Below are 14,008 nucleotides of genomic sequence, written 5' to 3' on the forward strand. Positions count from 1 at the left end.
TGTCCCCAGGCCAGTTCCTCACTTGGATTCTAAATTTCCCTTCTGGGGTTGGAGAGAGGGCTTGGCAACTAAGAATGCCTCAGTCTTTTCCCAGAGGAACTGAGTTCAGTTCCCAGCATCCTTGGGTAAATTTACCTCCTGTTCATCATGACCATATGTATGGTCACCATACACACACACACACACACGCGCGCGCACACACACACACACACACACACTTTCACAACAAAATAGGAAAAAGCATATCTTATTCTTATTCTGGAAGGTTGTAAAATATGCATATCTACTAAAACGAAATGAAGTCTGGTTAATCCCATAATAGAGACAGAAGCACTAAGTTGGAGACATAAAAAAAAAAAATGATTTAAGAACATTATTTTATCTTGGGTGGGTCTTGTGGCATAGACCTCAAAGGACCTCAAAGTCAGCACAAGACACCCCAAGACTAAGTTCTTAGTCCAAAGATTTATTTTTCCCAAAGGAACAAAGGTCAGGGAATAAGAGTCAAAGACAGGAAACAGAGGATGAGGGGCCCTGGAAGGAACAAAGGAGAGAGGGGACAGACATTTGCCTGGGGGTGGGAGGCTGGGGAGGACACACAAAGGATTGCATCTGGATAGAGGTCTGGATAGAGAGGAGACAAACACGGCCCATAGGTAAATGTCAGCTTATAGAGGTTTTAGGCTAAGTTGGTTGATTTTGGTTGGGCATGCTAATTAAGGTGGCCAAAGGGGGCTTTTGATTGTTGGACTTCAATATTTTGATAGCTGGACCTTGGTAGTCAGCCTCGGGAGGAGGAAGTGGCCAAATAAGGGACTAGACGCTGGGGGCTCGCTTTAGGAGTGTAATCTAAGGGTTTTTAGCAATGCAGAGAGACTGGGGGAGAAAGGAAAGGCAAAACCTGCCGGCAGGCAGACCTGTTTGCCATGCTTGTAACTGCAGTTTTGAGAGGCAGGGGCAAGAGGGAATCACAAGTTCAGGGTCTGTTTGGACTGTAGGGTGTGTTCAAGGCCGGCCTGGGATAACTTAGTGAAATAATGTCTCAAAATAAAAAAGGAGAGGGGAAGAAAAGGACGTGCACCTGTGGAAGAGCGCTTGCACGGCATGCATAAGGACCTAGGCTCAGTCCTAGAAAGGATGTGCACCTGTGGAAGAGCGCTTGCATGGCATGGATAAGAACCTAGGCTCAGTCCTAGAAAAGGATGTGCACCTGTGGAAGAGCACTTGTATGGCATGCATAAGGACCTAGGCTCAGTCCTAGAAAAGGACGTGCACCTGTGGAAGAGCGCTTGCACGGCATGCATAAGGACCTAGGCTCAGTCCTAGAAAAGGACGTGCACCTGTGGAAGAGCGCTTGCATGGCATGGATAAGAACGTAGGCTCAGTCCTAGAGAAGGATGTGCACCTATGGAAGAGCGCTTGCATGGCATGGATAAGGACCTAGGTTCAATCCTAGTCACACACACACCACACATGCACACACAAAACCAACTTATCTTAAAAGTGACTTTGCTCACATTACAGGAGACTGGCTCTGTCTCTGCTGTATTTCTATTGAAGGGAGCTGGCGATAATTAAACACAAATGTTTGAGAATACTCTTAAGTCCTCAAGACAAAAAAAAAAAAAAAAAAAAAAAAAAAAAGCCAGAGAAATAAAATACTTAGAAGCCTGATTATCCTTTATTTTTCTTCACTCAAATCTTTCTTCAGTCTAATCTTGAAGGGTTTTCTCTCCAGGAAGAGAGATTTTATCACACCTTAGCCCAGGGCTAATGGTATTGTTTCTTCTCTCCCTAGATTTGTGTTATCTTGGGGGATGGGTTCACTTGAGCCTTTGGAAGGATACTGTGAACAAGCTAGGTAACTAGGCTGTTTACACCTGGGGCATCGCGTCTGTGTGTAACTCTTCCTGCGACTCACCTCACCTCTCTGGAGACCAGAGCTGCTCCAGGTGAGCCCAGCCCAGCCACACCCACCCATCTCCGCGCCCGAGCCTCCCGGGCTCCGCTCTTCCCACCGAACCTGCCCGCCTCCCTGGCTAATCCACTGCTCTGTGGAACGCTTCCCAGTCATTGCCTAGCAACTCCCTCCCTGCGACCTGGGCAACACTCAAGACGAGGCAAACAAGCCTCAGCTTGTCTAGGGCTCTGCTGAAAACAGAACTGTATTGAAAGAGCTGCTCAACTGATCACCCCGGGGCTCCCAGAAGGCCGTTTCACAGGATAGGCACCTTCGAGGGCCTCGAGAGCCTCTCACTAGGGCACTCCCCACAATATGGAAACAGGCTGCTATGTCCTTCTTCACTGCTCACTCCTGCAGAGTGAGCTTCTGCTCTCTCTGAGGCCTTGCTCTCTGTGGGCCACCTACCAAGCCTTCTCAGTCACTGAACACTTCCCAAGCCAGGCCCTGCTGTGGATGGTTTGCACATGCTGTCCAATGTTCTAGACTGCCTCTGAAAGATACTGCGACCCCACAGACACACTAGATGAAGGTAACGCCAGGGCCGTGGAGCGCAAAAACTCGGGGTCTTTCTTGACAAACCCAAAAGGTGGCTTCTCTGAGCACTCTAGCCTCCCCTCACAGCATTGTTGAAAGAATCAATAAAATGACCCAAGGTGAAACATTTAGGGAACTGCCCTCCCTCCCCCTCCGGGGCCCACAGTGTCCTGTCTACTCTTTCTCTTTCTGTGGCCCCTCGCCAATTCTGCTGTTCCCAGTCACCCACCCAAAATAAAAATGAAGGCAGGATGCTACACAAGCTGCCCACGAGCAATGCCACAGTCAGACGGTCTGCAGAGGCCGTGGGGGAGGGGGATGAAGCCAGAACCCTCCGTGCCAGAAATTCTTTGAGAATCATTTTCTCCTGGGTCAGCCAGAGATGCCAACCAAACCACTGGGGTAGAGAGGCGGCTGACTCCGGGGGTTCTGGAGGAGCCAGGCAAGCATGCCTCACCCAATTACTTTCCCTCCTCTGTACCTTAGCCTCTATTATCTCAATTACCAGCCCAACAGCGGACCCACAAATGAAGAAGGGGTTGAAACCTCAATGGCCAACATCATACTTAATAATAACAATTATATGATTATATATCTCTGACATAATAATATGTAATTACCAATAATTACTATTAAACATCCCAGGGGTGAGCGCTGAGGTTCCAGAGCCCTTTAATTATTGTTATCACTGACAATGGAGCAGAGCTCTCCTCTAACAGTGCTTCTGTGTATTACAGGCACAGCGTCCCTTCTGGGATCCCATACTATCTATTTATCTAGCGTGGTTTCACTTCTTTGCAGCAGTTGCACGGGGAGATGGAGACCAGCCTGAGAATTTCAGACCGTGCCTCCGTGCCTTCGGTCTCTCACCTGCAAAACTTCTGGAGGATTCTGAATACTTCCATTCTCCCTCACCTCCAATCTGGGACAAAAGCTGCTTAGGTTCCTTATGATGGAGGAAAAAAAACCTCACATCAAAATACCTAGACTGGTCAAAATGATTTGTTTGTTGCTGGTTTGTTTTGTAAAATAGGGTTTTCTCTGGGTAGCCCTGGCTGCCCTGGAACTCACTCTGTAGACTAGGCTGGCTTCAAACTCAGACCCACCTGTTTTTGCTTCCCCAGTGCTGGGTGGGTGGTGCAGGTGGGTGGCCTACACCACTATCACACTGGTGGTGAAAACGATTTTAAAAAACCTTTCCAGAAAAGAAATGACATTTTTTTAAAGAAGAGGTATAAAAGTATTGCTAATAAGTTTCTTATATTAAAAATAAAGACAAAAAGAAAATAAGAAAATAAAAGAGACTGGATCAACTGAGACCATTGCCCCCGTGTGTGCCTATACTACTTTGTAAGCAAATAAATATGGGCAGCTCTTAGAAAGCCAATCAGTTTCAGGTGCCCTGGCTTTGTTTTTGGCAGCTTGGTTCCTTCAGTTCGAGATGTGACCCCCTGTAACAGGAACTTCCAGCTTCTTTTTGCAGAATCCTAAATATGTTGGGATATGCTGGAAGGTGAGCCGGTAAGAGGGAGCAATCAAGAGGGCATTTCTTTCTAGAAATTTCTCATGTGAAAGTGTTTTAAGAAAAGTCATTTCTCATATCATCCTAAGTGAGGTAACTCATTCACAACAAAAGAACACACATGGAATGGAATCACTGATAAGTGGATATTAGCCCAGAAGCTCTGAATACCCAAGACACAATTCACATATCAAATCATTTCCAAGGATAGGGCCCTGGTCCTGGAAAGGCTTGATGCAGCAAAGTAGGGGATTACCAGGACAGAGAAGTGGGGGGGGGGTGATTGGGGAATGGGCAGAGGGAAGAGGGCTTATGGGACTTATGGGGAGGGGGAACTGGGAAAGGGGAAATCATTTGAAATGTAAACAAAGAATATAGAAAAAAACCAACATTCGATTAAAAAAAAAAGAAAGAAAAGTCATTTCTCACTCTAGAAGCTGTCCAGCAGAATTCCAAGTTCCTTCTTTTGTTTCCCCACCAGTAAGGGAATCCCCTGAGCAACTGTCTAGAAAATCAGGGGGCTGAAACCGGAAGATTTCCTGTTCCTGGCTTTGGATTCAAACCCATCGCTGTGAGACGTCTCATGAGAAAAGCTAAGCTAAATGCTTGTGTCCCTTCTATCGGCTAGGAGATTTCTAGCTCTGGGGTCAGGACACTAATATGATGATAACATGAATCCATTTGCTTCAAGCTAAATTCACCATAAGTTGATGTATTTTAAAGAAGAAACAAAGCAAGTGATTTTTCTATTCATCAGTGGCAAGGCCATTTAAAAAAAAAAATGTGTTTCTCGGTTTGACTCACCAGCTACCACTAAGAGGCTAATAATTTTAGCAACTAGTAATCTAAATTATCCCTCACACCTCAGGGAGTACTGTATGCAGGTGACAGGACAGAATGTGAAATATAAAGTGGTTTGGGGGCCTCTACCTCAGTCTGCCTATTCCTCCTCCAAGAATACAGTACAAAGCAGACAGACAACACAGGCCGGAGAGTTCTGTGAGGACTCCTGGCCCCTGCTCCATGCCAGACCCGGGGCCATAGAAACAGATAGCTCTGCCAGTCACGTGCTCTCACCTGTCTGTGCCAACCCTCTCTTCCCTCACCAGGGCAGCCTATGTCTCGGAGGTGTGACGACGACGACGACGACGACAACGACGACACACATTGGATGGATGCCAGCAGCAGCCCGTGCCCATCACACAATGTCCTTGCCCAGTGTCACTTGATGTCAGAACCGAGCACATCCACGGGACCGTACAACTTGAATAACTGGGGGAGGAACACAGGAAGGAGCTCTAGAACACAGGAGGGCACACTCCCTCCTGCTCAAAAGTTCCTGGTGGATGGATATCCAGTGCATCGAGCTGGAAGTTGAACTAATCTTGGGCCAGAACTCCTCTGTCTCTCCAGTTTCTGCAAGTAGAACACTACTATTCTAATTAGGATCCCAACACCAGCCTTCCACACGCCTCCCTAAAGTCTTTACGTCCAGAATGCCTTTTTCCCTGGCTCTTTGCAAGGCTACCCCTCACTGGTCTTACAGACTTTAAGGTAATATTTCCTTACTAGACCCACCCAATCTGAATGTGCCAGTTGTGGGATGTTTCCTAGCTTATGCCCATGTCGATAAAGACAAACTTTACTGCTCATCATTTTCTGACTCCGTCTCTGTGAAGGGAGAGCATTCAGCTCATTTTATGTACCCAATTGCAACATAGGACCGTTTACAGGTATTTGTAGAATAAAAGAGTGATTTGGGTACACACACTGGAACAAGTATTGTTGGCATGCATGACTGGGACTCTAACCATCTGCCTCAGGAATACAGCTAAGCATGGTGATTTCCCATCCCCCACAGGGTCCCCTAGCAGGGTCCCTTGGGAATTGCACAGGGGAGGATGTAAAGGCATAGGCGCTCATCTTCTACCCCCGGTAACACTTACTTCTCAGAAATACCCCAGACACACCCCTCCAACACGCCCCCCCTCGCCAATCTAGCATCCAAAAGGAATTTTTTCCATGAAAAATGAGGGAGAGGGGATGGGAGGGGAGAGGAACTTTTCTGAGAATTATAAATACTCATTTTTGTCTTAGAACACTGAGAGTGTCAAAAGTTAGAGTGAGCTCCAAGGTCTCCCCAGTCCGCAGTGAGCTTCCCCAGTTATGGAATGACCTGTTTTATTCCTGGCGTCCTGGGTTTGTAATCTTTGGTATTTAGAAGCAATGGGCTTGGTAGGCTTACCACGTTCTGCACATAGAAACGATCTTACAAACTTCTCTAAAACCCTATTGCTAAAGCCTCGCCCTCGCACTCTGTTTTCTGGTGGGGAAAGACCCTATGTATCCTTTTCTCCTTGCCTGCTGCCACGATCATCGAAGCACCATTTTATTTTGTTCCTCTTGAGCCAGAAGCTTTGCTATAGCCAAGTTTTTCATAACTGGCTTGCCTTACAGTGAAACTTCTGGAAGAGCAGAAGTTTTCTTGTCTCTGGTGCTTGAGGAGCCCTGCTTGGAGGTCCTGCTCAGGTTTCCTGGGCCGGTGGAAACTTAAGAGTTTCTCCCACGCAGGTTCCTGGTAAGAATCTGCATTTTAACACGGAGAAAGCAACACGAACTTTGCAACTGGACAGAAATGGTTTTAGCCTCTGTCTTGGTTAGGGTTTTACTGCTGTGAAGAGACACTCTGATCAGAGCAAACATTTAGTCGGGGCTGGCTTACAGTTTCAGAGGCTTCATCCATTACTATTGTTAGGATTCTTAGACAGTCATCTCCTTACCTAAACTCTGTTTCCATTAAATATTTCATATTTCCTCTTCTTGCTCTTGACACTGTCCTAACATCTGAGTTCCTATAGATTTGCCCAACTCTAATAATAAATATTCCACTAACTGATCCAACTTTCAATCTTGTTCCTTCTGCATCACAAAAGGCTCACTTAAAGACTGTTCATGTGGTTAACTCATGTTGTTAAACTTGTTAGCTACAGGAAACCTACACAGAGCTATCTCTCATGGACAGAATAGGCTCCATCCAGATAAGTACACTACCCAAAGTTCCTACTTACTACCTATTCCAAAGGCTGGGATTCCTCTGGGTTTCAATTACTTAATCTTATTCCCCACCTATAATGTGTTTCAACATCTTGTCAAGTCCAGGCCCTTGCCTCATCCAGGACAGCTCCAGAGAATCAACCTTCAGACGTTCCAGTCTCCTCTCAGCTTCTCTAGACACAGACAGCTTCTATTGGACCTGCTCTTCTGACCTATCCTCAGATGACTCACAGACCCTGGACAGCAAGGAAGCAGTCAATTCTCCTGAGACTGCACAAACACCCCCCATACCCCTTTCTCTAGGTTCCCCAGAGACACGTCGCCCCCAATGTCAGCATGAAGCAGCCAGCGATCACAATGACCCTATTCCTGCTTCGCCATCACCTCTTTTTAATTTTTTTCTTTTTTAATTAAACCAAGACTGGGGAATGGTAGGATTCTGTCTAAGCTCTGCCCCACAACTATCATGGCAGGAAGCATGGCAACATGCAACAGACAAGGTGCTGGAGGAGCCGGGAGTTCTACATCTTGATGTACAGGCAGCAGGAGGAGGCTGGATCGTCCCACTGGGCGGAGCCTAAGCATAGGAGACCTCAGAGCCCACCCCCATCACAACACACTTCCTCCAACAAGGCCACACCTAATAGTGCCACTCCCTATGGGCCAAGCATTCAAACACGTGACTCTATGGGGGCCATAGCCATTCAAACCACCGCAGCTTCTAGCTTCGAGAAGAGCAGCTGGTGGCTCAGAACCCTCCTCTACAAAATGAAGATGATTCTCGCCTTGGTAGTATCTATGTTACTGTTAAGTAGATGTAATCGGTGTTCCACCTGAGCCCCTTCATCTTCAGTGCCATCAGCATTTCTGTCAACACACACCCTTGACAGACCCTTGAGGTTTTGTGTTCACTATTGTTTTTAAATCGAGACATCCATTCAATTCTCAATCTCTTGCTTCTTTTTATTTATTTGTTTGTTTATTTGCTTTGCACTAAGTTGTTAGATGAAACGTCACACTCCGGAACAAATCAAGGCAAGCCAGGTCAGGTCTCTCTCTCTTTCTTTCTCTCTCTCTCTCTCTCTCTCTCTCTCTCTCTCTCTCTCTCTCTGGCTTTATTAACAGAGGTGCCTCAGGGAGTGGGGGAGGGGAAGGTAAAGAAGAGAGACTGAAGAGTGAGGAGAGGGGGGCGAGAGAGAGAGAGAGAGAGAGAGAGAGAGAGAGAGAGAGAGAGAGTAGGGACTGAGGGAGGAAGGGAGGAGCAGGGAGGGAGGTGAGAGGGAGGGAGGGTAGGAGAGTAAGAGGGTGAAGAGAGGGTGAGCAGCCCCTTTTATAGTGAGTCAGACATACCTGGTTATCTCCGGGTAACTGTGGGACAGAGGCTAGAAGGATACAAACGTAAGTGGCTAAGATTTTAAGTCTAGATGCTTCTCTATCTTGAAGTCATTCTCCAAGTTTCCTTCCAACCTTCTTTCCTCGGCTGTGAGTCTTTTTTGCCAGTGCTGTCATTGCTCTGGGCTCCTGGGTTAAGGCTGCCCAGCCATCCGTCCCATAGATAACCTATAACCCCAGACACTTGAGTTCTGCTTTTTCTCTAGTGCAGTTGTTCCCAACTAGGGATTAAAATTTTCATCAGGCAAACTGACGGTTTCCAGGAGCCAGCTTTGTTAGCCACCCTGTTCCTTTCCCTGGGAGAGGGAAGAGAGGACTGACATTTAGTACATGGAGGCCAGAGAGGCTCAAAACCTCCTCCGTGCAGCATTACCCAGGGTAGATCCAACAGAAGTACCCAGGGTCTGAATGTTCCTAGTACAGATGCTGGCTGTCCTGCTGCACTGGATTGATCAGGACAGCATCAGACTCCGAAGTCTCTGGGACACTAACTAGGTCCTTCCATTCTCCTTGCTGTTCTTCACATCCCTGGAGCAAGGTCCTCTAAACTCTGTTAGCGCCTCTCTGAGCCGTCAGCTCCAGTTCCATCACCCCGGATGCCTAGGTACTGCTTGCTGTGTCATCCTCACTTATTCTGTGACGGAACAACGTAGTGGGTACCTGGAGAGCCATTTGGGCATGCCAGGGTACTTTGGCTGCCATTATAGGAAAAGGAAGACACAGAAGGACTCAAGCTGTGAGGTCTCGTCTGCTTCCCATGTGACACGTCCTCCTGCCACTCTTTCCGTTGCCATAACAAATACCCAATAAATACGTTATCTTTCTCTGTGCTGCACCAGCCTGTCTGACAGGCACATAGGGAGGAAATGTACTTTGGCTCCAGGTTTCAGAGGATTCGTGTTCATTGTCTTTTATACTCATTCTTATGGACAAATACACCATGGCAGCAAAAGCAAGTTGAGGAGAGCTGTCTACTTGGTGGTGACTGAGGAGCAGAGAGAGGGGGAGCATCAGATTGAGTGCTCCAAGGAGCACCCTGGTAACCTCTTTTCTTCAGCTGGACCCCTACCTCCACCAAACTATGCCATCGGGCTATGAGTTCCTCAAGAGAGTGATACATTCCTTATGCTGCTGTCTCAAGATTTAATTTCCATTTGAAATGCCATCACAGACACACCTAGGAAGTGCTTCATTAATCCCCTCAATTTCACAATCCAACTGCCAGTCAAACTAACTGGCACACCTGAGACAATCAGTTTACAGGGAAAAGATAGATTTTAGCACATGGTTTTTACATGTCCCAGTCCATAATTAATTGGCTCTGTTTCCTTTCGGATCTTAAGAAACAACATATAGCGAGGTAAACCAGCAAAGCAAAACTGCTCACCTGTGGCTTGGAAGAGAAAGAAGTGACATCCCATAGTCTCCTTCTTAAAGGCTCCACACTTTCCAGCAGCAGAAACCTCTAACAGGAGAACCTCGTGGGGTCATGAGGTTCACACAACAGCAGCATCTTCTCCTCAGTTGTCCTCAGGTATCTGAGCTCTCGAGTTTACGCCCATGGTCACTTATTATTCAACCACTCTGCGAACCGAACACAGGCTACGCAATTCTTTCCCACTCCCCCACCCACCCACCCACCCCCACTCTCGCTGAAGGCCTACGGAGGGACCATCCTGCGGGAGCACACCCTGTGACTGTGCCCACATCCTGCTCATCTTTAGACAGCTGTCATGAATTTCACAGCTCCTTAAAACGTAAACTGATAACACAAGTACACCATAACCTGGCTGTTTCCACCTACATTCCAAACCTTCAGCTAAAAGAGAAGACATTCCAGCTGCTAATCCCAAACAGAGAAGTCCATGAAATGGACAACGTAGAAATGTTCCTGGGTGACAACGAGAAGTAGAAACACATATAGGACACAAAGAATGTGTAAGTTAACCAAGTGTTCGGAGAACAAGGTGTGGTTGCCACAGAGATGGTTTGCCCACACCGGAAGGCACCTCATGCTGAATTTCCAGCTCATTCTGCGCTCTCTTCTGACTGGACAACTTGGGGTGTCCTGGCTCCATTCCTCTGAAGGCTTGCAGGACAGGGGGCAGGGCACACACCTAATAGCCTTGGAGTGTACACACATACACACCCCACTTTTTTCAGTTTAAGTTCTTGGTGTTTGCTTGCTTGCTTGCTTGCTTGCTTGCTTTGATAATATACTTTGTAAACACCTAAAGTAAAACAACTGGTTTTCTAGCCTTAGGGAAAGTTGGCTCAGGTTGGACCACTAGACATCAGATAATCTCTTCACCTCAAAGCACGACTGGAGACACTCTTTAGTAAGGACTAGCATAATGAGTTCTGTTTCTTTGTCTTTCCTTCCGAGATATGTTTATCTCTCTAACAGTCCATAAAGTGTGTTGAAGGCCTGGAACCAAGGCCTTGGCACTACGGTGAGATGGCAGAACTTTGAGGGTGTGGAGCTTTGTAGAGCTGTGGTGGTGAACTGCAGGTATGACTCTTAAAGGGATATTGGTCCTAAAGTCTCTTCCCATCTTCTCCTCAACCCCCGCCTCCTATACAGGTAAACAGGCCCCTCCATCTTTGTACTTTCTCTTCACGGTGTGTTATTCACAGAGGCAAGTGGTCATGAACGGAAACCTTGGAAACTGTGAGTCAAACATACCTTTGCCTGCATTTAAGTTGATTGTCTCAGGCATTTAGTTACAGTAACAGAAAGCTGACTGACACTCTACTTCTTCCTTCACTTCTCTAGTTCTATTTCTCCAGAACCCACACATCCCACAAAATAATTCTCCTAGCACTGATTGGCCCGTTTGGATGGAGCTCACCCAAACCTCTTGCCAGTCATTGATTCCAGAGCTCAGATTTAAGACTTTTCTTTTAGATCAATTCTATTTCCCAGAGCAGGACAAGGCTTATTCACCCAGCCAGACCTGAGGTGAAGAATGTTTCTTTCCTGAATGGGAGACTCTCCAACTATTCCCATCCTGGGGGTAGCATAAAAACAGAAGCATACCAACTCTGCTTTTTTAATCAGTGGTCATCATACAGCCCCAAGTAGAAAAGCTTAAGGATTATCTTAGGCAAAGGACATCGGAGCAGAAAGATACTCATCACAGCCCCACTGACATGCACTCGACCTTCCGGCTGGGAGGCGTGGTCTGGCTCCTTCTTGGAAGGCTCAGATTTTTCTCTCACAGTCCAGATTGTCCTAACTGATCTTGTCTCCATCTGGGCTGAGCTGGGAGGTCCAGGAAGGCAAGTGACCACCTCTTCTCTTTCCAGGGTGCTGTGGCATCTCCTGACCCCATCTTAGTTGAAACTACATTCTAAAATATTCTCCTGGGCCATACAGTAGCCAAGATACCTCCATAAAATGTGGCAAAGCTTTCAACTCACTTGGCAATGCTCCCAGATTACCATGATGCCCTAATTTCTCCCTTTACCCCTCTCTCCCACCTTCCCTCACCTTGTCTCCACTGACATCAGTCCTTGCCAGGGTTGTGTGTCCTTCTTTGAATACTTTGCCTGTGATAGTCTCAGGTACAGGTGCCTATGACGCCCATAACAAACACTTGCTAATCTTGCAGAAGACTATCTCAGTTATTTATTTATTTATTTATTTATTTATTTATTTATTTAATTCTTCCAGAATTTGGAAATGGCTGACTGGGCTCACAACTGGCAGAGCATCCGTTCCACCTCAAGGAGATGAACGGGGAGAAGCTAATGAAACGGAACAGTTCTCATATTAACCAGTTAGCTATTCAGTTCAGGGCAGATGTGGAAAATAAGCCCATATGAGACATATTCATTAAAGTGAAATTATCCATTCAACACCTTGATATCTGAGCTGACTGATGTTTCAAAATTATTATAATTATGATCATGGGGGTAAAAAGAGCCAAACTTTTGAAAGAAGACTTGAAAAAAATTAAGGATTCTAGTGCTACCCCGCGAGATGAAAATAATGAGCTGGCCACAGATCCCCAGGATATCAGCAATTGCTCTAAATCCTTCTTGATGAGGAATCTGTGACTCTGAACTCAACATTAATTCAAATGCAAATAATATCTCTTCCCCCTGAGAATCATTATTCCTGATTCGGCAGGCAGTTTAATGGGAATCTGCAGGTGCACAGCAGACTTTGAACGAGAGAAGTTGTTCCAATGTCAGACAAAGAAGCTTTGACTCCTAAACACGTGGACTCTATCTGAGTCAGGACCCAGAGACTTGAGTCCCCTCCCTGCCTCTGAGAATCTCTGGTAAAATACATGGAATACAGCCAGATGTAGAGTTGGTACCCATGGCCAAAAGAGCATCACCAACTGTGTCTACTTTTTGCAAGCATGCGGCCCAACCTCCAGGAGCTGTTCCCTGCATTGGCCTTTCCATGGGAGCTCCATAGATGGCACCTGCAGGAGACAATCTATCTCCAGCATTATCAGCTTTAGAGGATCTGTATAGATGGTAAGGGTAGAAGAGTCCAGCCTTGCTTGGAGAGCCTAGGTTTGAATGCATGATGCTGGGAATGATTGGAACCATGGACATTTTGTGCCTTGGTTTTCTCTGCCAGCAAAGTAAGTCTCTCACATCACCTACTGTGCAAGTCCGTGGTGTGCTTTAAAACAGGCTTCTCGTGGGAACATAACAAGTGGTTCACAGCAGGGGCCCTGAAAGCAGGGTTCAAATCTCCACTCTGCTACCCGACTTAACTAAATTATCAGTTTAGTAACTATGAAGTGGAGTGCTGATAATACTGACAACTTTGCTGAGTCGTTATAAAGATTGACTTCAGTTGGTTCGCACCAGTATGTCTTACTCCTTTAACAAACACTACAGAAGCACTGAGTACAGAGTTTAGCCCATTGTGAGACCTTGGTAAGTGTTGTATATTAGTAACAGAAAGAGCATCAGTTTGTGTAAGTACAGGTAACACCGAGAGAAGGAGGGACAGAGGGTGCTGTCTTGAGGAAGGACTACAAAGGAACAAGATGTTTTCTGCTCAAACAAGTTGTGCCTTGACAGTTCTTTTATAACCAGCTTCACATCTGTATTAGTATTGGGGGTGGGGTGTGTGTGACAAAAATACCATAGTGAGCAGCTTAGACAATGAAGATTTATTTTCTTATGGCTCTGGAAATGGGAGAATCAGGGTACCAGGCCGACAGGATGCTGGGGAGGGCGCCACTTCGGGCTTTCCAACATTAACTTCTTATGTTCTCACGGCAAAGAGAGAAATCTCTGTTCCTACTTTTTAAAATTATTTTTATTTTATATGTATGAATACATCTGAGCACCGAATGTGAGCAGTGCCCATGGACGGCATCAGATCCCCCGGAACTGGAGTTACCCGTGGTTGTGAGTCACCGTGTAGACACTGGGAACTAAGCTTAGGTCCTCTGCAGAAGCAGCTCAGTGAGCTCCTTTCAGATTAAGACCTCCACCTTTAAGAATGTAATCCACCTAAATTTCCTATTAAAGATTCTCTCTGCACCAGACTTCAGGAGGCTGATACA

At 46.4% G+C, this 14,008-nt stretch overlaps 1 protein-coding gene across 5 annotated transcripts in view; it reads right to left on the reverse strand.

Moving 5' to 3' along the window:
- LOC127683357 (uncharacterized) overlaps positions 1–10,072 on the reverse strand; it is a 58,972-nt gene extending 48,900 nt beyond the window's left edge. For 4 of the 5 annotated variants that reach the window (XR_007977526.1, XR_007977525.1, XM_052180534.1 and 1 more), the window contains exon 1: positions 9,853–10,072. Coding sequence is in view for 2 of the 5 variants with exons in the window: in XM_052180534.1 (XP_052036494.1) it covers positions 9,853–9,886 (34 nt within the window). In the remaining 3 variants the exon portion in view is untranslated. Of the gene's footprint in view, positions 1–5,082; positions 5,292–9,852 lie in introns of those variants that run through there. The other variant, XR_007977527.1, reaches the window with a different exon arrangement.
- Between the last annotated feature and the right edge of the window lie 3,936 nt (positions 10,073–14,008).

Source organism: Apodemus sylvaticus, chromosome 4, assembly GCF_947179515.1.
Source record: "Apodemus sylvaticus chromosome 4, mApoSyl1.1, whole genome shotgun sequence".
Taxonomy (NCBI): domain Eukaryota; kingdom Metazoa; phylum Chordata; class Mammalia; order Rodentia; family Muridae; genus Apodemus; species Apodemus sylvaticus.